The sequence below is a fragment of the Periophthalmus magnuspinnatus genome, chromosome 17 (genome assembly GCF_009829125.3).
Source record: "Periophthalmus magnuspinnatus isolate fPerMag1 chromosome 17, fPerMag1.2.pri, whole genome shotgun sequence".
Taxonomy (NCBI): Eukaryota; Metazoa; Chordata; class Actinopteri; order Gobiiformes; family Gobiidae; genus Periophthalmus; species Periophthalmus magnuspinnatus.
In genome coordinates, this window is record NC_047142.1 from 14,514,178 (window position 1) to 14,540,025 (window position 25,848).

Genomic DNA, 25,848 nt, shown 5'->3' on the forward strand with positions numbered 1-25,848 from the left:
TTATAAAGTGCCTATTGTAAAAGGAAAAAAAAGGACAATTACATTTTAAGTGCGGTCAAAACTAAAACTATATCTTATCATGTTAATAGTGGTTAATAGCCGGATAGTTGTAGGCTTCACTTAGTGCACTATAACTTTTCTTGCTTGCCTTATAGAGATATTCTTTTTTTTTTGCCAGGAATGTTCCATAGTACGGCATTAAATAGCTGGCATTGTTTTCAGTCATAGATGTTGTGATACTTGCATATTACAACATTTGCATTTTTACTATGAATGTGTTACCTCTCCATTAATCTGAGTCTGACCAGTGATTTGATCTGTGGTGTTACTTTAGTGTCTCCATGGAGAAAGATAAAAAAAAAAAAAAAATACATGAATAAAAATAATAAATAAATAAATAAATAAATAAATAATAAAAAATAAAAATAATATAAATAATAAATAATAAAACTAATAATAATAAATAATACAAAATAAAAATAAAATAATGCATTTGTTTTAGTTGCTTTTTCAGGCGCTCAAAGTTTTCGTCGAAGCCACAGCTGCCCTGGCCCCTGCGACCACCACTCACACACAGACTACTTTCATATTGAACAATGTGGGTGGAGTATCTGGCGCCCCACTGTGGCACCTGATATTCCCAGCAGTCTCCCATTCAAGTACTAACCAGCCACAATACCCCTGCTTAGCTTCTGAAATTTGACAAGATCAGGCTTTGACAAGGAGGTTGAAAATAAATTCTGTATAGTGAAACATTTCAGGAAAACCAGTAACATTTCCATGGAGACAAGTTAGTGATGAACCCTCCACTAAAAACTTTACATACTGCAATTTTAGGCCACAGTTATCAAAAGGGGGTAGCCTATATAAAACTGAAATATTGTATAAAATGTTTAGTACTTTCTGTGTTTCCGTCTGTGCATAGAGTCTATAGTTTAAATAGCACAATCACAGTTCCACTCACAATTCAACCTTTATTGCATTTCGTAACCACACTTACATTTGGCAATAAATTACACACAACTAAATGAAATAAATACATGAAGAAAGAATAAATAATGACCATCAGGACACTTAGTGCGTAACTGCGTATGACTAAATGTTTAAAACTAACATTAACAGAAATACACAAGATAATGTGGCTATAGCTAATCTAAACCAAAAATAAAGAAAAAATACTATTCTAGCTGCTAATGTTTGGTGCATTCAGTCCATCTCAAAAAAATGTGTCAAATATTTGTCAATATTTAGCCATGTATTGTGTGAAATGTATTGAGAATTTGTATTGACTGCGAATGATTTTACAAAAATATAATAACATAATAAAAATAAAATAACAATAAATGTGGTTTTGTATTAATTTTCATGGTTATTTTTAAAGATTTAGATTTACAAGTACTTTAAAATACACAACAATTCATGTTTCTGAGTTGACTTGAACACACCCTGACCTATAACCTCTAACCAAAATGAATAAAAATTAGAACAAAATCTGACAACGTTATTAGCTTTCTTCACTCCATCACAAATTTCATGTCTTCATCCATACACAATAAAATACCATATTTTTTGAAGCATTGCTAATTTCATAAATACTGTATGCAGCAAAAATACAATACAATATACTTCTCTGAGGGTAAAACAGACGTATAAATATGTAAAAATACACACTGGACTCCGGGTGTTAGCGTTAGCATGGTCAACATATCAATAACATTACAAATAAATAGGAATACATAGCTAGAAAATGTACAGGATGCTCATTGCTTATCAGATAAAGTGCTGTAAATATGACATCAATGGAGTAGAATGTATTTGGTTAGATAATGGACATTGTTAAATTGGTCATGGTACAGTTCCTAATAAAGATAAAGTGCCCAAGTGTTTATAAAATTTAGTTTTAAGTCAGTTAAGTTGAACTGGCAGTGAATTATGGCTACTTTTGGGCATGTATGTATTTCATTTCAACAAATACTATATCATTAAATAGGCAGCAAAATGAGTGAAGCAAAGAACCAGTACTGAAGGTGGGTTATATTGAATTGTGTTATCAGCTTTGTAAAATAAATAAATAAAATATACAGGCCTATAATGAATGAAGAGGATTAGCCACTAGTTCATTTAAGTGGCAATTTATGAAGATTTATTACTGATACTTTGCAGCTGATGCCATCAACATTCCCTTGGGTGGGGTGGTGTAAAACTAACTTGAGGCACTGCTCTATCTGAAGCTGTGTTACTCAATTTTGAGCTTTGTTCGAACACAATCTCACCATAAACTTAGCTGAAACTACAACAGGTGCACTGATTTGTGCTGTTAAACAAGTCCTTCTCAAACAGCCTTACAGTCACAGGCTAGTTTTTCAGTTAGTCACTCTCACCTTTTTTGTGTAAAGTCAAACATCTAAACGGCACTATGAACGCAAATATGGAACAGAGGTTTCTTAAAATGTGTTTAAATCCACTCTGTATTCTGATAAAATAAAAAGGCATCACCGTGGTATCTGCTGAACAATCCTATAGACATACAAGCCCCCAGGAGTGATGTCACTGCAAAGTATCAATAGGTTAATGGCTTGGTATTAGTGCTACATGAGCTAAAGGCTAAATGCTACAAAGTACAGGATGTTACTTTTTGATAATGCATTAGGACATTTCAATATGTTTTACTGGCAAAACATCTTTAATTTAAACCTAGTGTTTAAAAAGCAATATCTTGGTCCATTGCTCCACCTGTTGTACTGTCTATATAATATTAACCAATGCTTAAACAATTGCTGGTAAAGAAAGGAGGAGCTGAATGAGGAAAAGTGGGCGGAGTAAGTATAGTCACTCTTTCTTCTGATTGGCTCCCTGCAGCTCAGTCTTTCTTCTGATTGGCCAGCAGAGATGCCTCCCACCGCTGTGCCATGGCGTTTTGTCGTCTGGGCACTGATGACAGGCTGGAGGGGAACTGTGGGGGCACACTCAGCTTAGCCACTGGGCACAGGCATGGGCGGGGCGGGTACACAGACGGATGAGATGAAATCAACAAATTGAATGAGTGATTAATGGATGAAATAATCAAAGTGAAAGATGCAGGTTTGTATGAATTATTGAAAATCACAATGACGATGTATGACATGCTCATGACAACAAAATGGATGTACACAAAGGTACATCGACTTGAATTGAGATTGTGAATGTTGTTTTGAGTAGTTTTGACAAAGTTAAAATTGATTTTATTAGGCCTATATTTCCTGGCAAGCTCTATTATATTATTGATTTATTATTGTTTAAAATGCTATCATAAAACATGTGAAACCAGACATTACTCTGCGTCCATTGACTGTGGTTCCCCAAGGATCAATCATTGTCCTTTGGTATTTAATCAGTATTTAAGGGACTATACCCGGTTTTGTAAACCTGAATAGTGTCCCAGTACAGTTAAGTTTCAAAAGCCCCTCTTAGGATCAAAATGAGACCACTGTCTGCATCTAATTATAAAGCATTTTATTCTCAGTGAAACAGGAAGTAATACTGTTAGAATGCTAGCTGTTGTTAGCAGTTGTGGAAGTTGTGGCATACACTTATGTATTCATCATGGTGAATGGTTAGGATGCAAGGAAGGATGATTTGAGCTTTAGTCTAGTAGATAATATACTATAGTTTGGATAAGGGTTTACCTTGTGGTCACATGACAGGCTGGAGCGTTCCATTTTACGAGCCCTGGAGGGGGAGGACGGGGACGACACACATCTGTCTGCAACCTCTGGGACTGGACACAGCAACAGTTAACCATGACAAAGCCATTATTTGATAAATTCATTTATAAAAATCTATTTACATGCAGGAAAACTCTACTTCAACAACAAACATTTTTACTTATTTAAAATTGCCCTATGAAACTTTTCAGGTGAAGTGTCTTCCAGCTGCTTGTCTCCATGAAGATACTATTGCAGGAGTCAAAGGCAAAGAGACAAAATTTTCAGCTGACAACCTGTAAAAAGCCACACCACTCCACTAGCAGTAGTTTTATGAGGCATTCAAGTAAGAGCTGGTATTGCTGTTGAATTGCAAAAACTGAGCACTTTGAAGACTTCCACAGTGTGAAGATGCGTGTTGAATTGCAACTATAAGAGCTATTAAGTGATGATGCCCCTTATGGGTCCAACTGCAGCTTCATATCTGAATTCTAGCAAAAATATCAGACTCATTTGCATAAAATAGGCAAAATCTTCAGTTACATTGAATAACAGTGGGGATTCAAAACAGACACAACTTGTCTGTTACAGTTTCTCTTGTTTGATGCTGCTCACAGGACAAATGAAGCCTCGGGCAGGAGAGTGAGAGAGTGTGGGACTGCAAGTGTTTTTGAGTGAGGGAAACATTTATCAAATCTGATATGTGACTGCATTCTGATTGGCCAAGAGTCACATGGTTATCTGAGGGTTAGTCCGTGACAGACAGTTAGACAGTAATGAAGCGTGCGCTTACCGTTGCTGCTGATGTTGTCGGTGAGGGCCGGAGACACCAGCACAGTGTGATACTTCTCCTTCCTCCCTCTGAAGACGTCCTCCCTCTGCCTCCTCCACTCCTCCTCCCTCTGCCGCACCAGTCGGATCTCCTGCTCTACCAGGGACTGGCTGCTCAGAGAACGCAGCTTGAAGAAGGGGTTGGAGGTAAATGTGCTCTCCTAAAAACGCACACACAAACTCCAGAAGATTAGAAACATGTTACACTAGTGACTGCTCAGACCACTTTGTCTACATGAATGTCTAAAGTTAAATAGCTGGAACCACTGTGAATTCTACTCACTTTTTTAAGTAGAAAACTTTGTAGAACTTGATCTCTCAATTTAGGCTTTGACATGGAACAGTATTAGTAAGAAAACCACAATACAAGTAATAATTTCCTTACTTTTATCAATTGAATTTTCTTGTTAGATTTACAAAAAATCAATTTCATGAGGATCATCTCTTCCACTCTTCCAAAAATAGACTCAAATAAAAGCTTGCTTTTCATTCTGGTTGTTTATTGCACTGAAAAACATCCGTCTTTACTCTGAAAGGGCTTACATTTCCACAAACTCCATTTGACCAAGAGGAGGGTCTTTTCTTTCTTGTTTCCAGAGAGATTTAACTTTCTATTTCCATGAAATCACACAGGTGATCTGCCACCTCCAGAAAGTTATATGCTGTACCTTTAAAGGAGTGTGATTTAATTCTGAATGGGATCTTAACATGTTTTTTCCTTCTGTTTTTATCTATAGTTTAATTTTACTATTGTGTAATCTTTATCTTATTATGAGGATATCAAATCAAAAGCACAATCTATTGATTTGTGTCAGTGCTGATCTAAAATGAGTGAGTACGCCACAAAACCCATATTAAATATTTCCCCGTCTGTTTGTCACCAAGTGCAGATGAATGTCTTTGCTATGTCGGAGGGCAGGTTATAAATCCTTTTCTAATCTGTTTTTGTCTGTATGTGAGTGTAACCCAGTGACTCGACAGGAGGAGGTGTCGCCTTCACACTTCACAGCACGCCTCAGTCTCTCAGCTTTTCCAACACTTTGCCATGGAGCTGTCACCACACCTAGTCTTGTTTGCACCTAAAATGAATAATTTATCTATTTATAGGATATATTTAATTCATTTTTTCCGTATTATACTTTGATTCTCAGCAGGTTTTGAGTTGGATGCACTTTCATATTATTGTGACTGGAATTGAAAAAGTAGGGGATATTGTCTGGCACAGGAAATATGCTCTCGGATGAGATTTAAACTGGTAAACCTCTGGGCAAAAGGAGTCTATATGAACATTTGAATGTTGATTAAAATGAAATAATTAATATGAAAGTAGAACAAGTCAATCCCATGGGCTTCAGAGTAATGGAAAATTAGGACGTTGCCATACCAATCAACGGTTCTGAATCGTCAATAGTCCTCCAAAATGCGCCCACAAGGGAAAAATGTCATGGCAACTGGAACAAAGGTACTGTTGTTACAACTCGATCACTTGATCTTTCATTAACATAAAAATTAAAGGTGAAGCCAATCTCCATATTATAGTACATAATGTTTATTTTATCATATTTATGTCATCTATCTGTTTTTTTTCACCAGTAAAAGGTTATTTAGTGGTCACTGAACTGAACGCTGGTTAGCCATTAGCTCAGATGCCAGTTTTACACACTAATCATGATGTAAAATAAAACACCAAAAGACTTTTACCTCGCCTAAATGTGATTGAAGGGTTGGTGACAGCTGGCACTGTCTGGTTTATTAGTGTTTTTGAAGGCTAATGCTTTTGTTTATGCAATAAAGTCACCTTAGTTTTGCCACAGTAAGTACAGATATATTGTATGAGCAGCTCTTGGGGTCAAAATAAGATCAAGGTGTGCTAGCTCCAACTAATCATAAAGCATTTTTTATCATCCGCAAACCAGGAAGTAATACTGGTGCGCTGTTAGAATGCTCATTGTTGCTAGCATTACTGTGATGGTAAAACTCCGCTCTGGCCTGCAAAAGTGTGGAAAAGAGCTTATAAACTCAGACAAGTTCCGTTTTTCACATTGTTAAGACACACATTCAAATCACATTCAGCGCCTTGAAATAAGTCTATTTTGACATTTAAGATTTTGAGCAGCAGAGACTGTACCTGTGTTTCTGGGCCGACGGGAGCAGTGTTGAGGCAGAACTCCGACGCACTTCGGATGATCAGATTTGAGGTTTCCACAACAACCACGTTGGCGGTGCTGCTGGGCCAATCAGAGAGTGCTCCGGTGGCTGTTGAGATGAGACGGGACCGGGAGGCAGGGCTAGTGTCAGGCTCCAGTATGATGACGTTGCTAGCAGTGAGCTCATGGTAGTTACGGGGCACAGAGGTGGAGCAGGAGGGGGAAAAGGAGGGGGACACGGACAGAGTGGGGGTCCGACAGGCAGGAGGGCGAGGGGGGGAGCGGCTGGTCTGCAGACAGGACGGCCTGAACACAAGGTACACAGAAGTTCGAGTTCATGTTAATAATAATAATCATAATCATGACAAGTGGATTGTCTTGTATCTGGACAGAATGGCTCTGTTGTTTGACTGATTATTAATAATAATAATGCCTTACACTTTACTGGCCTGTCTGCCTTGCAGGTTTGATAAAGTGCTCCACATTCGGTAGTGATAAGGTGCTACTGCAGCCACACCTGCCTTAGGGCAGACTGACAGAAGCCAGGCTGCCAATCTGCAGTCCTCCGGCCCTTTCTTCCATCACCAATAAATCACACAGCATATTCATACTTAGGACTTCAGGGACCGGCCTCCTGCTGGTGCCCAGAGTCAGGACTAAACATGGGGAATAGGCATTTAAGTTTTATGCAGCTAAAACCTGGAACAGTCTTCCTGAAGATGTGAGACAGGCCTCTACTTTGACAATGTTTAAATCCAGGCTCAAAACGGTTCTGTTCAGCTGTGCATATGACTGAAAGGTTTTTATTCTGCACTCTTCTCTTTTAATGGTAAATTTATGATGATTATTTGTAATTATTTATGTTTTGATTTGTGTGATTTTAATGTCTTTCTTATTCTGTAAAGCATTTTGAATTACCTTGTGTACGAATTGTGCTATACAGATAAACTTGCCTTGCCTTGTATTAGCAAGTGTCTTGTCTTAAGACATAACAACAAAAATTCGTTCGGGAATCAGTCATTTTTGGTACCTCAAATTTGTCAGTTCAATCCCACTTATGAGTACTGTTGGCATGTTCTTGGGCAAAACCACCTTACCTCCAGTGTTTATGCAAACTGGTGCATGAATGTGTGAAGAATGTTTTCTTGATATAAAGTGTTTAGACTGTCCACCATGGAGGTGGCACTATGCATACTTGAAATAAGGTTGTTTACCATTTTAGTGCAGTTTGAACAACCCATCAGGTTAGTGGGCTGCAGCGGCTATGATTCATAGTAAGCTCTCTGTGCAACATTTGAGTTTACATTTGTGACAAATTATGCAATATTTTTTTTGCATTCATAGGTAGGTGTTGTCACTGGAAGTTTCTATTAAACAGGCCATTCTCTTCCTTTTATCTCTCTTGTTTTCTAAATACTTTGTATGTGTTGTTACCGTGGTAGTGCGATGCCCTTCTGGATCAGCCCCCTCTCCCTGCGGTGCTTCTCCTCTCTCTCCAGTGTGAGCCGGATCTCTCGCTCCACCGCAGACTCAGGCTCCTCCAGGGGGCTGCGGTACCACGACTCATCCAGGCCCGAGTCCTCCGACCCTGGGGACAGAACGGAGGACAGAGCCGAGGACAGGGGGGGCTCTCGGGAGACGGCTGTGGCTGCCTGAACATCCCTGTAGAGCCAAACACAGTTGAGTTATATTATGCATAAAAATATCAAAGGCTCTATACAAAAAATGTATAGTTTTTCTAATGAGAAAAAGCAGAGATAGTTCATTTTAAATGTTTTGCAGCAGTCCAATAATAACTAGCATGCTAACAATGCACTTTGTGATTTGAGGATTATAAAAAAGCTCTCTAACTGCATGCAGACCGCACACGGAGGTGTATATACAATATAAATGTACTAGGGCACAAAGGTAAGTAAATGTGCTATCAAAAGATTACAAAAATTACGCAGAACACACAAATTTGATTTGATTAATCATAATTATTGCAGATTTTAACGTATTTCTTATATTTAAACGCATGATTAAAGATGTTTTGACACTATAGTTCATAATGAGTCTGTATGGTCACATATTTCAGGTAAATGTACAATGCATCAAACAACAGGTGTAGCGAGGTCAAAGCCTTTTATTGTAACTCGTAGGTGTATCTGGCTCTTATGCTAGCTGCTATTATAACAACCTACAGCCTGGCGTCTTCCAGTGTCTGTAGTAGATGTCTGTGCAATCCCTCAGTCCAATTCTGATCCATAGTAAAAGACAAAATTAAATCTGTCAACTGGACAAATCGTTTCAGCTTAAACAACCCTATTCAACCTTTAGTTGAATAGCAGGGATGTTGAAGGTGAAACTGGAGATAATAACTATTTACGGTTTCAGTGTATTTTGCCCCTCTCTTCAGATAGATATAAAGCAGTGTCCGCCAGCAATTTGACCAGACCTGGAGAGGGTCTTGGATGAGCAGTGAAACATCTTCACTCCTACAATGATTTGTCCAGTTGTCCTTTCGCTTGTCTGTAGTAGTTTAGTGAAACATTTTGCTAATTTTACTACTTTATTGACTCCTATGTGACCTTTATGTGGTACCTGTGCTTGAGGCGAGGGCTGCGGGTGGGGGGGTACAGGGAGGTGTGGGTGCCCTGGAAGCTGCCCTGAGCCCTCAGCCCTGGCTTGGGAATAGGCCGACCTTTGACCTCCTCCTCCATCTTCTTCCATTGTTGACGCGCCAACAGGAAGTCCAGGTGCTCTGTGGAGACGTTCTCGCTCTGCGGGCCCTGCTGCATGCTGAGGTCAGAGAGCTGGAGAGAGGAGAGAGTGGAGGGAGAAGAGGAACATCAAGAAACTGACTCAGCACCATTCTACACTCAAAAGTCCTATGTCTGTTTCTTCATGTTTTTCTAATTATGACCTTGTTTGGTGGTAAATATTTATCATAGATTTGCATCAGTTAAGAGGCATAACAACAAAAGAAAAATACAAAAATGCATCAAGTAGCGGTGAGTTCTACCTATGTCATTGGCAAGGAAAATTTTTGAAAATCCAAAATGTAGGGACAATTAACACAAAAGGAAGGCATTTTTCTGACAGTTTAAGCATTCATTTAACAAAATAAAAGTGTTGCATTTATTTTTATTAGTCTTGCTTTATTTAGACAAGTTTTGGCCTTTGTTAACATCATAGTTTCTAGTTATCACTTATGGAATAACCTATATATACACTATATATCACTGCTGCCAATGTCCAACCAGGAAGTAAATTATAAACTACCCCAAACCTTTTAAAGAACTAGACAAGTTTTCTAAATTATTATATATAATGATGCTAATTATATTTTAGTGAAATTAGTAGTCTAACCTTCATGCACTAAAACATGTAGCTTTAAAACTTCCTTGATTCAATATCTTATAGTGTAAAGTGCTAAAACTGATGTCAGCTCTTATCCAAACAATATCACTGATCAGATGTAGTGTACCTTTCTGTCGGGGTCAGTGGAGCTGGTGGTAGAGCTGGTGGAGGAGCCTCGGAGGAACATATCTCTCCTGGAGGCCATTTCCTCTCTGGAGTCACTCCTCTCAGGATGATCACAGCTCTGACTGGGCTTCTCTGAGCGCTCCTCCCCTGCTGGGACCTCCTCATGGCCTAAATTTGATACAAGGGACAGAAAGCAATGTAGGATATGACAGATGTACCAACAAAAAAGACAAAATGTGTTAGATTCCAAGGGTGGCACAATGTTTGGATGTAGTGTTAACATGACATTGTATTAAAAGAACATTTTAAAGGTGTACTGTGTAACATCCTGCTAGATTCTTCCACAGTATGGCGTGAAACACATCTCAATGGAAACATGCAGATCACCCCATAGACTTTATAAAGAAGTGGACGTAGTAAGTTTGACATCACCCATTGCATTTGGCACCAACCAAATGAAGCTCAATGAAGCTAGCAGTTATAGGAGCGAATTTGCAGCCAAGATCCATATTTGTAAATCTGACGTGGGTATCATAGCAACCAAGGAGGCAATCGGGAGCGCAGGTGTTTTCTGAGTTACAGAGAAAGGGGCAATATTTTTTTTCAACAGAAAGTGAATTGGAGCTAATACAGTCTATGGATGACCCTCACCAGTTACAAGTCAGATCTATGGAAAGGAAAGCCCGCAGACTGTAGAGCATGTTTTCTCCATGATGTTATTGAGCAATAAACACCTGTAACTGAATAAAAGCTAGCAAGATCATTTTCAAGCCATACTATGGAACATTACAAGCAAAGCAATAACATCTCCATGGACACAGGCAGATGATGGAACTCCTGAAAAAGTACATAATGCACCTTTAATCTAATCAAATCTAAATCATAAAGATCATAAAGAAATTGTTGCTTCTAAACAATTATAAACCACAATCTTATGTGCAAAGTCATGTACATATAAGTAAATGATACCTGTCAGTGAGTCTTTCCGCCCCTCTGCATCTTTTCCTGTTTGGCTGACAACATCACCGTTGAGGGAGGCAGCCCACTGGTCGTCCCCGGCGTCGCTGTCCGAGTACACCAAGGCGAGTTCGGCCTGAAGGCAGTCACTGAGGTCATCCCTAAGCCCCGTCTCTTGACTCCATACATTGTCAGAGTCACGCAGGAACCTGGGCTCTGATTGGACCCTGTCTTCTGCTCTTGATTCAAACAATAGTTCCGATTGGTTATTTGTTTCAGCTTCCTGTTTTACTTCCTCTCTAGTCTCCATTTCTGTTGTCCAGAAATCGTCGGCGGTGTCTTCCGAATTTTCATCTTCTTCAACCACTTTCTTGTTGCTGATTTCAAACACCAAATAGTCGCAATTGTCCTCCTGCACATTGCTGATTGGCTGCCGTACCTTCTGGACTTCTGGGTATTGTAGTTCTTCTTCCTCTTCCTCATCTTCTTTGTAGTTCTGGAGGTTTTCTCTCTCCAGATCCATCAATAGAGGAGGTGAGGAGCTGATCTCCATGGTGACAGGTTCCTGAGAAGGTGGGGGACCGTTACTGAAGTTATCGTTGTCGTGGTGCTCGTCGTCACGGCTACCGTCAGCGTCGTAGCTTGCGTCTGTTAGCTCGCCTGCTGTTCTACCGAGTCCAGTTGTAGCTCTCTGTGAACACATGATATCATTTGTAGGCACTATACTATAATTTACTCTTAAATTTTACGCCAGGTTATGGAGTTACCTGTCTACCTGAAGTTGTGTCTTGTGTGTTTGAGTAATCCTTTATTATGATGCTGTCTACATCCCGAAAGTTCAAAATGCCCTGTCCCACCTTGTGATGTCATGTAGTGATCGTTTTCAAGTTCAAAGCTACCCTCTACCTTTAGTTCAATAGAGATTAGCAGTTCCAGGGCTGTTTGAGAGAAGAACTCAACTATGTTAAGGGTATGTTTTTGATGAGGAAAGTACATATAACATAGATCAGAAAATAGCATAATATAGGCATTTTAAGATCACCTTATGGAGATATTCTGAGCAAAGAGAATGTCATATCATATGTCATATATTTAGTCATATTGTTGTATTGTGTTTCTTTAATGCAACCACAATACTACTATACCCACACACTCACAGTTCACAGTCAGCGACCACATTTTCCCCACCCACTGTCCCTATCGGTCCGCCTTCATCATGCTCTAAATCAGTGGTCCCCAACCACCGGGCCGTGGACCGGTACCGGTCCGTGGATCAATTGGTACCGGGCCACCGGCCGTCCAAGAAATAGTTAATTATTTCCATTGTATTTATTATCTGAGTCTGAACAATCGTTTATTTTGAAAAATCTTTTATTTTGAAAAATGACCGGATTCTCTCGGTTACATTTCCGTCACTTGAGCACCGACAACTTAACCACTTAGCGTTCCGACGGCCCGCGCGCGTATTGCGTAATTTTACGCACTGTTTTGCAGCACTTTTGCGTTTTAAACATGACGAAACGGACAAAACAAAGGAAGTACGCGACCGAGGAAACTGTGGATGTTTGTACTAGTTAAACTAGAGGCATCTCGGACCCGGAGCGGTTCGTGGAACCGAGTGAAGATCTCATGGTGGACTCAGGAGCAGAGGACCTTATGTTTTGATGGACTGGATGCTGTTCCTGATCGGTAAGCGTGGTTTATTCTGCTATTGTGGGTCAAATGTGTATCATGTGTAATCATTAGCATTAGCTAATGCCAATCTGCGCCCCAAAGTGTATAAATGCTCAGCAGACAAACTTACAGTGATTCTGACACACCCCCCGGGCCACGGTAAAATTTTCAAGCGTTGGTGATAAAAATGTTGGGGACCACTGGTCTAAATGACTGATAGGTGGTTTCAACCGGTCAGAAGCAGCAGATGGCATTAAAGTGCATGACAGGTTAGATTACTCATTTCTCTAAAACCCAGTTAGCATCATTATTATATTTAAGATTTAAAAAGAAAATCTTGCCTAGTTTTTACATTTTGGAGTAGTTAAAATGGTTTTGTTACACTACATGGTATTTAAAATCCAAAGACATTCACACTGTGTGATGGTTCACACAAGCAGTTGTGGCTCTAAGTTTATCAGAGTAAATATCAGGTTTTAGACACTGTTTGGTACTGTCACTTGTTAGCTGAGGCTACCGCTATATGCTAGCAGTGTTTATATCCTTGGAAAATTAAACCATACAAAATCACTTTATTTGTCCTCAAAGAGCATTTTAAGCAGCAACAGACAAGTTGAGCAGTAAAATACAATAAAAATAGAAAGCTTAAACTAAAGTCTTAGTGCAGCTCAACATGTAGGATCATCATTGTCAGGGTAGTTTGGGAAGAACAGCCCTCAGGACAAAAGTGTCCCTTATCTGTCCTGCAGCATCACAGCAGTGTCCAGGGGGAGCCAGGTGAACTCTGGGCACACAACAGAAAGACTCTTCTAAGCCTCTTTCTTCCTTTGCTCTGTTGTTACAGTCGGTGATGAGATGGGACACTCCTTTGAAATGTTTCCTCTGCATCTTCCTTCTGCCATATTTGATTCTATTAATACTTTGCAACTGATGTCATCAACATTCACTGGGGATGTGGGGATGTGATGCTAACTATAGGCATCTCTCTGAAGTTGAGTCTGAAGTTCTGTTAGACTTTAATCTGAGCTTTATTTTACCTCAATCTGACTATAAAGAACTGATTTAGCTGGGCCTACACCAGATGAGATAATTTTTTACTGTGAAACAAGTCTCTCACACATAAAATTACAATCACAATAGCTAGCATTAGTCAACAGTTTTTCATATAGTCACTCTAACCATTTTTGTTGAACATCAAACTTCTAAACGAGACCATAAACGCTCGTATTGATCACAGGATCCTAAAAATGTGTTTAAATCCATTCTGTAAGCCAGCTCTAGTCTTCTTGTCTACATTCTTATATTTCTCAGATATTTTAAAACTTATGCATTATGATTGGGCTCACTCCAGAACTATTCCTCTCTGTTCCCGAACACAAAAGTCAAAAGCTGACTCCTGCTGCCTTTATTCTTTCTGTACTTAAGGTTTCTATGGTGATGTCTCGAAAGTGTCACCGGCACATGGTTCAGACAGACCTTAACAGTCAACACAACCCACTCAGAGTCACCATGGAGACAAGACAAAGGCTGAGATTAGCACTTTCAACATTTATGAGAAATCTGAAAGTTTTAAACAAGACGCACTTTGAGAATGGATCAGCTTGTTCTGTACTGAATATATCCCATAATATCCAACAATAACAGGGATTTCTATTTAAAAACATTTTTTAAGTTCCATGGTCTTAAAGTAATTTCTTTCTTGTTTCAGGTAAAAGAAATTAGAAAGAAAAAGAAATGCTCAAAATATGAAACCATGTTGTGTTTACTATAGTTTGAAATAAGATAGGAAATACATTTATTGCATCTGCATGAACAGAATATTCCAGAATAAAATACCGTGAATACCAAATACAACTGGTAGAAAAGGTCATCTGGCAATATTTTTACATCCAAACTGTATAAATAACTGAGTCAGCATAAACGTACTAGCCAAACCATCCAGTGCTAACACGCAAACAAATGATCCTCTTATAAAAGCTAGCTGTGCTCCAGTCACTACAACATCTGTTCTCCTCAGTCTGATCCAGCACTTATGGCCTGTAGGACTCATGTCAAATTACTATATGCTATTCCTTTCAAATATTTTAGACTACTGTACGCACTTTGTATTTCACATTTTAGTACTTAAAATATTGTAGCCTATACATAGTAAAATATTATTCAACCATGATTTCCAAGGCTGCATGACTCTGTTGGTGCACTAAGGAATTAAGAAGTTCAAACAAGGTCAAAAACATTAGCTGAGTGCATCTTTATAGGCACTTTGAGCACACGCACCCAATCCAAAATGCCAAAAAGAACAGCAGTCACAAATAAAAGCACACATAATAGTTTTGGAATGTGTTTTAGTACCATCAGATACAGGCCTGGTGGTGCTGTGTCCGGATGAACTGTCCATCTGGGAAGTGCTGCGGTCGATACTCAGTCTGGTCCGTGCGCGCTCTGCTCTAGCTAATAGACCTGATCCCAGTGTGCTAAATCTAAAAGCTCTTCCACATGAGGACATAGCTCTGTGTCCCCATGCTAATGGCGCACAGCAGTATCCATTCATTTATATATCTGCCCAGTCTATTTTTTTCCTAAAATAATACAGTTGTTTTTTAAAGTGAAGAAAAATACAACAAGGCAGTTTACGTCGCCCGGACTGGCGTTACCGGGGCCCCACCCTGGAGCCAGGCCTGGGGTGGGTGCTCGGCAGCGAGCGCCTGGTGGCCGGGCCTTTCCCCACGGGGCCCGGTCGGGCCCAGCCCGAAGAAACGACGTGGGGCCGTCCTCCCGTGGACCCACCACCTGCGGGAGGAGCCATGAGGGGCGGGTGCGGAGAGATCCGGGTAGCAGTCGAAGGCGGGGACCTCGACGACCGGATCTCCGGACATGGAGACTAGCTCTGGGGACATGGAATGTCACCTCGCTGGGGGGGAAGGAGCCTGAGCTTGTGCGGGAGGTTGAGCGTTACCGGCTAGATATAGTCGGCCTCACCTCCACGCACAGCTTGGGCTCTGGAACCCATCTTCTTGAGAGGGGTTGGACTCTCCATTTCTCTGGCGCTGCCCGCGGGGAGCGGCGGCGAGCTGGTGTGGGCTTGCTCATTGCCCCACAGCTCAGCCGCTGCGTGTTGGGGTTCACTCCGGTGAACGAGAGGGTCGCGTCCCTGCGCCTTCGGGTCGGGGACAGGTCTCTCACTGTTGTGTCGGCCTACGGGCCAAACAGCAGTGCAGAGTACCCGGCCTTCTTGGAGTCCCTGGGAGGGGTACTAGACAGTGCACCAACCGGGGACTCCGTTGTTCTCCTGGGGGACTTCAACGCCCATGTGGGTAGCGACAGTGACACTTGGAGGGGCGTGATTGGGAGGAACGGCCTCCCCGATCTGAACCCGAGCGGTGTTTTGTTATTGGACTTCTGTGCTAGTCACAGCTTGTCCATAACAAACACCATGTTCGAGCACAAGGGTGTCCATCGGTGCACATGGCACCAGGACACTCTAGGTCGGAGGTCGATGATCGACTTTGTTGTCGTGTCATCTGACCTCCGACCGCGTGTCTTGGACACTCGGGTGAAGAGAGGGGCTGAGCTGTCAACTGATCACCACCTGGTGGTGAGTTGGATCCGCTGGCGGAGGAGGAAGCCGGACAGACCTGGCAGACCCAAGCGTATTGTGAGGGTCTGCTGGGAACGTCTGGCGGAGCCCTCTGTCAGGGGGGTCTTCAACTCCCGCCTCCGGGAGAGCTTCTCCCTGATCCCGGGGGAGGTTGGAGACATGGACTCCGAGTGGGCCATGTTCTCCACCTCTATTGTTGATGCGGCTGCTCGTAGCTGTGGTCGTAAGGTCTGTGGTGCTTGTCGCGGCGGCAATCCCCGAACCCGGTGGTGGACACCGGAAGTAAGGGATGCCGTCAAGCTGAAGAAGGAGTCCTATCGAGCCTTGTTGGCTCGTGGGACTCCTGAGGCAGCTGATGAGTACCGGCAGGCCAAGCGTGCCGCGGCTCGGGCAGTCACAGAGGCAAAAACTCGGGGTTGGGAGGAGTTCGGGGAGGCCATGGAGGAGGACTATCGGACGGCCTCAAAGAGATTCTGGCAAACCGTCCGACGCCTCAGGAGGGGAAAGCAGTGCTTCACCAACACTGTTTACAGTGCGGGTGGAGAGCTGCTGACCTCGACTGGGGATGTTGTCGGGCGGTGGAAGGAATACTTTGAGGATCTCCTCAATCCCACTGTCACGTCTTCTGAGGAGGAAGCAGAAACTGGGGACCCAGAGGCGGACTCGTCCATCACCCTGGCTGAAGTCACTGAGGTGGTTGGCAAGCTCCTCGGTGGCAAGGCTCCGGGGGTGGATGAGATCCGTCCTGAGTACCTCAAGTCTCTGGATGTTGTGGGACTGTCTTGGCTGACACGTCTCTGCAACATCGCGTGGCGGTCGGGGACAGTACCTGTGGAATGGCAGACCGGGGTGGTGGTCCCTCTGTATAAAAAGGGGGACCGGAGGGTGTGTTCCAATTACAGGGGAATCACACTCCTCAGCCTTCCCGGTAAGGTCTATTCCAGGGTGCTGGAGAGGAGAATCCGACCGATAGTCGAACCTCGGATTCAGGAAGAGCAGTGTGGTTTTCGTCCTGGTCGTGGAACACTGGACCAGCTCTATACTCTCCATCGGGTCCTCGAGGGCTCATGGGAGTATGCCCAACCAGTCCACATGTGTTTTGTGGATCTGGAGAAGGCATTCGACCGTGTCCCTCGTGGTGTCCTTTGGGGGGTGCTCTGGGAGTATGGGGTCCGGGGCTCTTTGCTAAGGGCTGTCCGGTCCCTGTATGATCGGAGCAGGAGCTGTGTTCGCATTGCCGGCAGTAAGTCAGACCTGTTCCCAGTGCATGTTGGACTCCGCCAGGGCTGCCCTTTGTCACCGGTTCTGTTCATTATATTTATGGACAGAATTTCTAGGCGCAGTCAGGGGCCGGAGGGGGCCTGGTTTGGGAACCACAGGATTTCATCTCTGCTGTTTGCAGATGATGTTGTCCTGATGGCTTCTTCGAGCCAGGACCTGCAGCAGGCACTGGGGCGGTTTGCAGCCGAGTGTGAAGCGGCTGGGATGAGAATCAGCTCCTCCAAATCCGAGGCCATGGTTCTCGACCGGAAAAAGGTGGTTTGCTCTCTCCGGGTGGGTGGTGAGTCTCTGCCCCAAGTGGAGGAGTTCAAGTATCTCGGGGTCTTGTTCACGAGTGAGGGAAGGATGGAGCGTGAGATTGACAGGCGGATCGGTGCAGCGTCTGCAGTGATGCGGTCGCTGTATCGGTCCGTTGTGGTAAAGAAGGAGCTGAGCCGGAAGGCGAAGCTCTCGATTTACCGGTCAATCTACGTTCCTACCCTCACCTATGGTCATGAGCTTTGGGTAATGACCGAAAGGACAAGATCGCGGATACAAGCGGCTGAAATGGGCTTCCTCCGCAGAGTGGCCGGGCGCACCCTTAGGGATAGGGTGAGGAGCTCGGTCACACGGGAGGAGCTCGGAGTAGAGCCGCTGCTCCTACACGTTGAGAGGAACCAGCTGAGGTGGCTCGGGCATCTGCTCAGGATGCCTCCTGGACGCCTCCCTAGGGAGGTGTTCTGGGCATGTCCCACCGGGAGGAGGCCCCGGGGAAGACCCAGGACACGCTGGAGGGACTATGTCTCTCGGCTGGCCTGGGAACGCCTTGGGGTCCCACCGGAGGAGCTGGAGGACGTGTCCGGGGTGAGGGAAGTCTGGGAGTCCCTGCTTAGACTGCTGCCCCCGCGACCCGGCCCCGGATAAGCGGAAGAAAATGGATGGATGGATGGATGGATGTTTTTTAAAGAGGGGGTATTATGCAACATTGATATTTTTATGCTTTCTACCATGTTATAATGTTGTCTCCTCATCAAAAATATGTCTAAAGACGTTTTATATGCCATCGATGCATGCTTCAGTTATTTTACAATCTCAATCTCTATTCAAACCCTCCTTACGGTTAGCTATAATGTTATATGTTAGCGGTTAATACCCAAGAGATGGGTCATACTCCCTCTTTAAATGGACTAAACGAAGATGAGTTTAACCCAGTGTCTTACTACTTCTAGCATTGAATTTGGTTAGCCATGTTGATATAATTGCTGAAATGAACAGAATGAGCCAGACTAAGATACATGCAAAACCTTGATGACAGCATGTGTCAGAGCATTCACCCACTTATCTGAAGTTTAGCAGATTCAATTCTCAATTACAGCTTCAGTCACTCAATTTGAAGGGGATATATTATGTAAAATTGACTTTTCCTTTTCACTTGTTTTCACCTATCCCCCTTTGTCCACCCACATCTCTGCAATTATTCAAAACATTCAGACTCTGGGTCATAGATGTATTGTTAAAAAATGTCACAACGCCATTCTGCAATGATCAAAACATGTCAATAAAAATCCACTTGCTACTATGAAGGGGCGCTTCTCTGTTATACAGTTTTGAACAGGAAGTCAATAGATCTGTTTCTATTATTAAGCGGTCTTACATTAATACTACAGTTTATGAAGAATAAAATGTAAACTCATGATCTATACGTTATAATTTCAATATTAAATACCAGGACAAAAAGCATAATATGTCTTCTTCACATGATAACGGCGTCAACACAGAAAATATGACACAAACCTTGCTGTCAGTGCACAGCTCTCCACTTGCACCCTGTACTCTGTCATTAGTGATGCAGCACTTCTCGTCGTTTCTTTAATCCAGAGATCATGGGCAGATTTGGCCTAAAACACTGACCTCTGGGATTACCATCACCACTGTCTACCCTGCTCATGCCCTGGCCCCCTCACCGCCCTCTGGAGGAGGTCATGTGGAGCGGGGGTGCCCTTTAAATCCTATGTGTGCTGCTGCTGGAGATTACTGACAGATGCACAGTGAGAAATCATAAATCAACAGATCAGCTATAACATAATGACACCTTATGGGTTATAGTTTTCAATCACTGTCAGCTCAATGACACCTGCCAGGGCCTAAGTGTCCAAATTCATCTACTATGATTCTCTTCTCTCCTTCAAATTGGATCCTTAGAAATTATAAACGTCGACTAAAAGAACAGACATATAGGCCTAATTACTGTCAATAATAGTGGTGTAGTCAACTAAACAAATTCGTGGTCGACTAAAGGCATGTCCTGCCATCGATTAGTTGACTAAAAAGAGGGGGGGTGGCAAAAGTTCTCGACACTATTATGTATCTCTATGTATGAGACTGCACCTGTTTGGAAAATCATGCAAAAACAACTATATGCAGAAAAAAGTACTAGGAAACAATGTGGATATATAAAACCAGATTAGACTTGTCAATAATGAGTTCAATGTGCCTTTTTACTTATAAATAACAAAACATTCAAATCTCCAGTGAACTCGCTCCCTCATTTACTTGTCCTTTCTACAGTTTTCCCTTATAAATCCTTATAATCTAAATAATTAATCGACTAATCGATTGAAGGCCTACAGCCTTAGTCAATAACCATTCATTTTTTTTCTCTACCTGTGTTGTTAGTGTTGTTAATATTGTTATATCTTGGTATCATTCAGTCCTGAGATGTTGCCATGGAGACCACAGATCTCAGTTCAAAGTTCAGTGTGGAACATAATCAAGGGAATTATGTCGCAGCATAAAAACACCAGCTTTGGGAATGAGCAGCACAGTTCAGTATGAGAGAAGCTAAGCTAATGTATGCTAAACCAGAGCAACACCTGACCGAGGAGAAGAGGCAGCTGCTAGCTCTGGGAGGGCATCCTGCTCTCACAGGCACAGAGCTGATACTTGATGGCCTGTTGGTAGTAGCTCAATGTACCCTATGCTATTCTCTTTCCAGAGACAGTCACGTCTCACAGAGCCCAATGTTACATAACACAAACAAACACAGGCTAGCACCAAATATGACACATCACCATCATCAGACCCGCGTGCAGCCTTCGCCAAGCCGCGCGCGCGAGCCTCGTGCACTTGCTGTGAGTGGCGCCAAATCCGAGGCTCGCGCGCAGAAGCAGAGCCGGAGTATCTCGACATAGATCCGTGTGTATGACCTACCAGCAGCTTCCAACACAGCAGCCAGAAGGAGATCATCTCCAGGCGGCCGCGGAGCGCGCAGTCCCGTCTCCCGAGCGGCAGCGCGAGCAGCCACGCGGGAACCCGGCGGCGCGAGGATGGACGCATCCACGAGCCCAGCACCGCGCGCCTCTCCGGGTCTACGTGTGTGCTGTGCGTGAGTATGTGCGTGTGATGTGAAAGAGATAGGTAGAGAGGGAGAGTAAAGAGAGAAAGAGAGAGAGAAAAGGAAAGATAGAAGGGGCGGCGGAGCGGAACAGATGCCGCTCTGCACGTGCCGCCCCCGGGCTCCGCGTGGAGAGGCTTGCGTGCACCTGCTCTATTAGAAAATCCCGCCTCTCCATGTCACCTCCACAGGTTGGAGATCTGGTACAGGGCGAGGACCCACAGCGTCGCTTATGATTCCAAACCCCCACACAATGTAGCCGTCTGCTCAAACCAAACTGGGACTTGATTGCACATATTGCGGTCAATAGGGTCCAAAAAACTAACCATTTTTTTGCTCAGCCCACACATTTGAAAGATAAATGTAGCCCTAAAAGCATGCAGGACATTTGCTATAGGCTACAATCCAAAATGAACCTTATGGAGCTCAACAGTGACCACCAGCTCTAGTACACTCAAGTACATTTTCCATTCATTTTTTCCCATAGACTTTAAGAAACTATCAAATATTAACAGTCTATGAGAAAAATGAATGAGAAATGTGCTTTACCAGGGGGATGGGCGGTCACAGCTGAGCTCCATAGGCTACAGCTCAAATGACCAACCAAAACCAAGCCAAAAAACACTCAAAAATTCCCAGAAGCAAGGTGTTTGTAGCATTGCCACATGGACTCACATTACAATCACAACTTTGCCAAATAAATGAATATAAACCTTAGCTACACTCACCGCTAGCAGATGGTGGAGTGTGCTGCTATGGCTAACACACAATTATAAGGCAAACATGCAAATAGGTCTAGCAAATCCCTCAACTAAAAATAGCATCTGATTTCAGAGGGAATCGTGCTAATGCTGACTGAATTCAATTACGTAACCTAGAAAACAGCTAAACATAAACAGGATTCATATTTCACTATAAATAGGTCTCAGTAAACTGTCCAGAGGAGTGTGTGGTAGAGAGTTCCGGCTCTTCTCCGCGGGCGCAGATCAATGCTCCCTGTGATAATGTGTGGAAACTGTGGGCACTATTGATTCCGCTACATCTGGGTCATACGCTTGGGACAGGGGACAGGGAGAGAGGACATGAGACTGATGACAAGAGATAGAGGACAAGGGACAGGGGACAAGGGTCAGAGACAGGTGCAGAGGACAGGATTATAAATAAGGAAACAAGGACAAGGGACACTGCTCTATCTGACTCTCTCCTCTGCATCCCCTGAATCATCTGACCCTCTCCTCTACATCCTCTGCTCCATCAGACCCTCTTCTCTGCATCCCCTGAATCCTTTGACCTCTCCTCTGCATCCCCTGCTCCGTCTCACTCTTTCCTTTGCCCCTCTGACCCTCTCTTCTGCATCTTTTGCTCCATTTGACCCTGTCCTCTGCTCTATCTGACTCTCTTCTCTGCATCCCCGGAGTCCTTTGACCCTCTCCTCTGTTCCTCTGCTCCATCTGGCCCTCTCCTCAGCTCCATCTGACTCTCTCTTCTGCATAGCTCATGGTTAGTTGTTCTGTATAATTCCAGGGCCTATCCACATGAAACATAGAAACGCTTATAGATTTATCGCTCTGTGGAAAAGCAGAGTCTGACATTGGCGATTGAAGTTACATCATCAGGAATTAGACCAAGCCCTGGGCTCATTGTCAGGACACAAGCACAGACAGACAGATGGACAGGTAGGGGACATTTACTGACAGTTACTTTTACTCAAGTAACTTTTTAAATAAAACTGTGCTTCTCAGATTAGTTTTTAGCCCTCATATGTTTACTCCCACTTGAGTAATATGCTGTACAGTGTCACAGTACTCTTACCTGAGTAAAGGTTTTGGTTGCACTGCCCACTGTGAGCAAGTCTACAAGTGACAAAAGATTTATGTTTACAATATGAAATGATTTAATTTGTGTTTTTTGTAGCTCTCCTTCAAATATGATTTAGTTTGTTTCATCTTTATTTTTTTGCTGTCCATGCTTTACCAGATTTGTGATTGGACTTCAAATTATAAATTAGATGTTATGTCTAGACAGTCTTACTGGAGTTGTAGTTTCCTCAAATGATTTCTTACTCTTCTCTTACTTAGGTACATTTTATTTTGCTTAATGCACTGAAAAACATGCGTTCTTACTGTGAGCGGGCTTGCATCTCCACAAACCTGACTCTTATTTGGCCTGGAGAATGGCTCCTGTGTATCTATCTCCATGGAGAATGTTCTGAAGTGTGGTTTTAACTTTCTGTTTCCTTGGAATCATGCAGGTGACATACCACCTCCAGAAAGTTACATGGTGCTCCTTTAAAGGTACATTTTGATATCTTTGTAGGTAGCATGTTTGACTATTCTGAGGCAGGAGTCAGCAGGAGCAGCTCATTTACAGTGACATCCACACTATAATTACATACAATTACACTCAGCACCCATGGGTCCAGCCTCCTCTTGGCCCACCTGCACCTGCTAAAGACCTACGCAAATACCATAAGGGATGTAGGCCTACTGTACTGCCAAGAGTAAGATTTTGATTTTAAATTCCATAAACACGACCTATCTGTGTGCTCAAGACATGAGGTAAACCTGTTCAAATTAAATGTAGCTTTTACTGATAATAATTGTAATGCTGATAGGTTCTTAATTAGAAAAATATTAGACATGATTTATTTATGTTATAATTTGGTGTTTGGTTCTGAAGACAGTTATCCACTCAAAAAGCAAAATGAGCCTCACATGATATTATAATAGTATTGAAATACAAGTGGTTTAAACCTAAAATGACTCTCTCTGATCTGAATCGTCACTACCTGTCCATATACTGAGAATGAGAACATTTTTTTACGTGTCTTCTATAGGTTAAGGCACTGGCATACAGTTCCTTTGATTTGAATGTGTTGATTTTTATGTACAAAAATGCTAGCTAAGTGAAACATACAGACTAAAACACCCGACAGCACTGGAGTTGTTTAGCTAACCAAGTACTTAAAATGAAACTAAACACAAAATCAAGGCTTTTTGCAATTAAACTATGTAGATGGTGTTTTATTAGTATGCAGCTTTGTCAAAACCTGAGTGTGTGCTGCCTCCAGTGGTCACTGTAATTTCAGGACCCATCACTCTTTTCTTTAGTCCTCCAGACTGTGCCCCTCTCCCCCTCACTCTACCCTTTGGTCCTTCATGTACTGCCCAGTTTGGCAGCTCTATTTGAAATGTGGTTCTGTTGTTTAGGTGTTTGTGCTAAAATTATCTCTATGGACTTTAACTGATGAGATTGAGTTCTGTGAAACTGCATCCCGTAGAACAATGAGTTGTGTCCATATGGTGATGCTGCAGTGGAGTAACTAACCTGATTGTGGTCTAAAGATTAGCAAAGCTATGATCTGATCTCTGACATATCCAGACTTAACCTAAGCCTTATTTACATGGACTAGATTTGTCTGTATAAAATACATTCAGAACATGCATAAGTGGGTGAACACCTCGAGATGGTCTACTGCCCTACATTCTCCCTGGCTTTATGTGTTTAATTGTAGAGGTGGTAAAGTAGCCTCAATTTGAAGATAATGTAATTTGAAGGACAAAACTTTAAATAATGCACAAAATGTGATATTTTCAGGATAGACACAAAAATGAGACAAACTAAATCATATCTGAAGAAGAGGTGCAAGAAACACAAATGTTGAAATAATTTCATAATGTCGACTTAAAGCTCTTGTCACTTGCAGACTTACAGTGAGAAGATTAACCAAAACTTATACTCAAGTAAGAGTACTGTTACAGTAAAAGTAAAAGTATGGGGTCTGAACTACTCAAGTACATTTTTCAAATACAATAGTGCAGTATTCTTGGATAGGTTGATGCTTGAAAAGATATTAATAGAATCAGATGTATGATGAACACACAACCTCATACACATTCAAATTTAGACTAAACCTGAATTAAACCAGGACTAAACTCAGACTAGAACAGGTCTACACCAGCATAAGTCAGTGCTTACACCTTTCTTTGCTTGCCTCTTAAGATCACAACGTGATCAATAAAGCACCAGATTCACACAGAGAAGGCAAGTAAAGTGTCTTGCACAAGGACACGCAGCAGGAATGCAACCGATAACTTCTGACTCAAACTGTGAGCACCACACCACAATCCTTTGCTGCCACCTGCTTGTCTCCATCGAGATGTTATTGCTTTACCTAGAATATTCCACAGAATGGCATTTAACTTCATGCTCCTTTTTTTAAATAACAGACTCCATAATACCTTAAAAAACATTTTTTAAAAACATGCATTCTTACTGTAAGCGGGCTTGTCTCTAAACAAATCTAACCTGTAACTTGACTTATAATGCCTCCTGCTCATCTCTGTGTTGAGATGAGGGGGAGGCGGTAAGATCATACTATGGGACATTCCAGGCAAAGTCATAACATCTCCATGGGAACTAGCAGGTTGCGCACCCTCCCCAGAAATGTTCCATACTGCCCTCATAAAAAATTCATAATATTTCTCATTCCTTACCTTCTTTTATCTTGTCTTTTCCTTTCTTCTCAAACCAGTCTATGCGCGTTGCTATTCTAAACCTCTTTTTATATCCCCCACTCTCTCAGAGCCAGTGGGGTGCGTATTGAGCGCGTGTGGGCCCGTTCACCAATCCGGTCACAGTTCTCCGGTTTGGCCCCTCCCCCCTTCGGGCTTTGACACACTTCTGGTCGCCACGGCAGCACGGCACATCTGTCAGAGCGAGAGAGGATTATCCCATCGTCCGTCTCATTTTTGAAACACAGACTTTAGCTGAAATTGTGATGTCATTATGATTTTTTTTTTTCTAATTTTCTAATTTCATAAACAGATATTGGTG

At 42.5% G+C, this 25,848-nt stretch overlaps 1 protein-coding gene across 3 annotated transcripts; it reads right to left on the bottom strand.

The window, feature by feature from the left end:
• Positions 1-753: 753 nt before the first annotated feature.
• Positions 754-25,539, bottom strand: si:ch211-153l6.6 (uncharacterized). 3 transcript variants are annotated; one of them, XM_055228483.1, is made up of 9 exons: positions 25,509-25,539; positions 11,099-11,777; positions 10,131-10,297; positions 9,245-9,456; positions 8,096-8,323; positions 6,643-6,967; positions 4,477-4,675; positions 3,666-3,757; positions 754-2,953 (listed from the first exon to the last, which is right to left on the bottom strand). In XM_055228483.1, exons 2-9 carry the CDS (start codon positions 11,637-11,639, stop codon positions 2,861-2,863), a joined length of 1,857 nt encoding a protein of 618 aa, XP_055084458.1. In that variant the 5' UTR covers positions 11,640-11,777; positions 25,509-25,539; the 3' UTR covers positions 754-2,860. The 3 variants fall into 3 exon arrangements, with proteins under 3 accessions (XP_055084458.1, XP_033837786.2, XP_055084457.1); XM_033981895.2 differs by lacking the exon at positions 25,509-25,539 and adding an exon at positions 20,829-20,975; XM_055228482.1 differs by lacking the exon at positions 25,509-25,539 and adding an exon at positions 20,829-20,975 and having other exon boundaries at positions 2,864-2,979.
• Between the last annotated feature and the right edge of the window lie 309 nt (positions 25,540-25,848).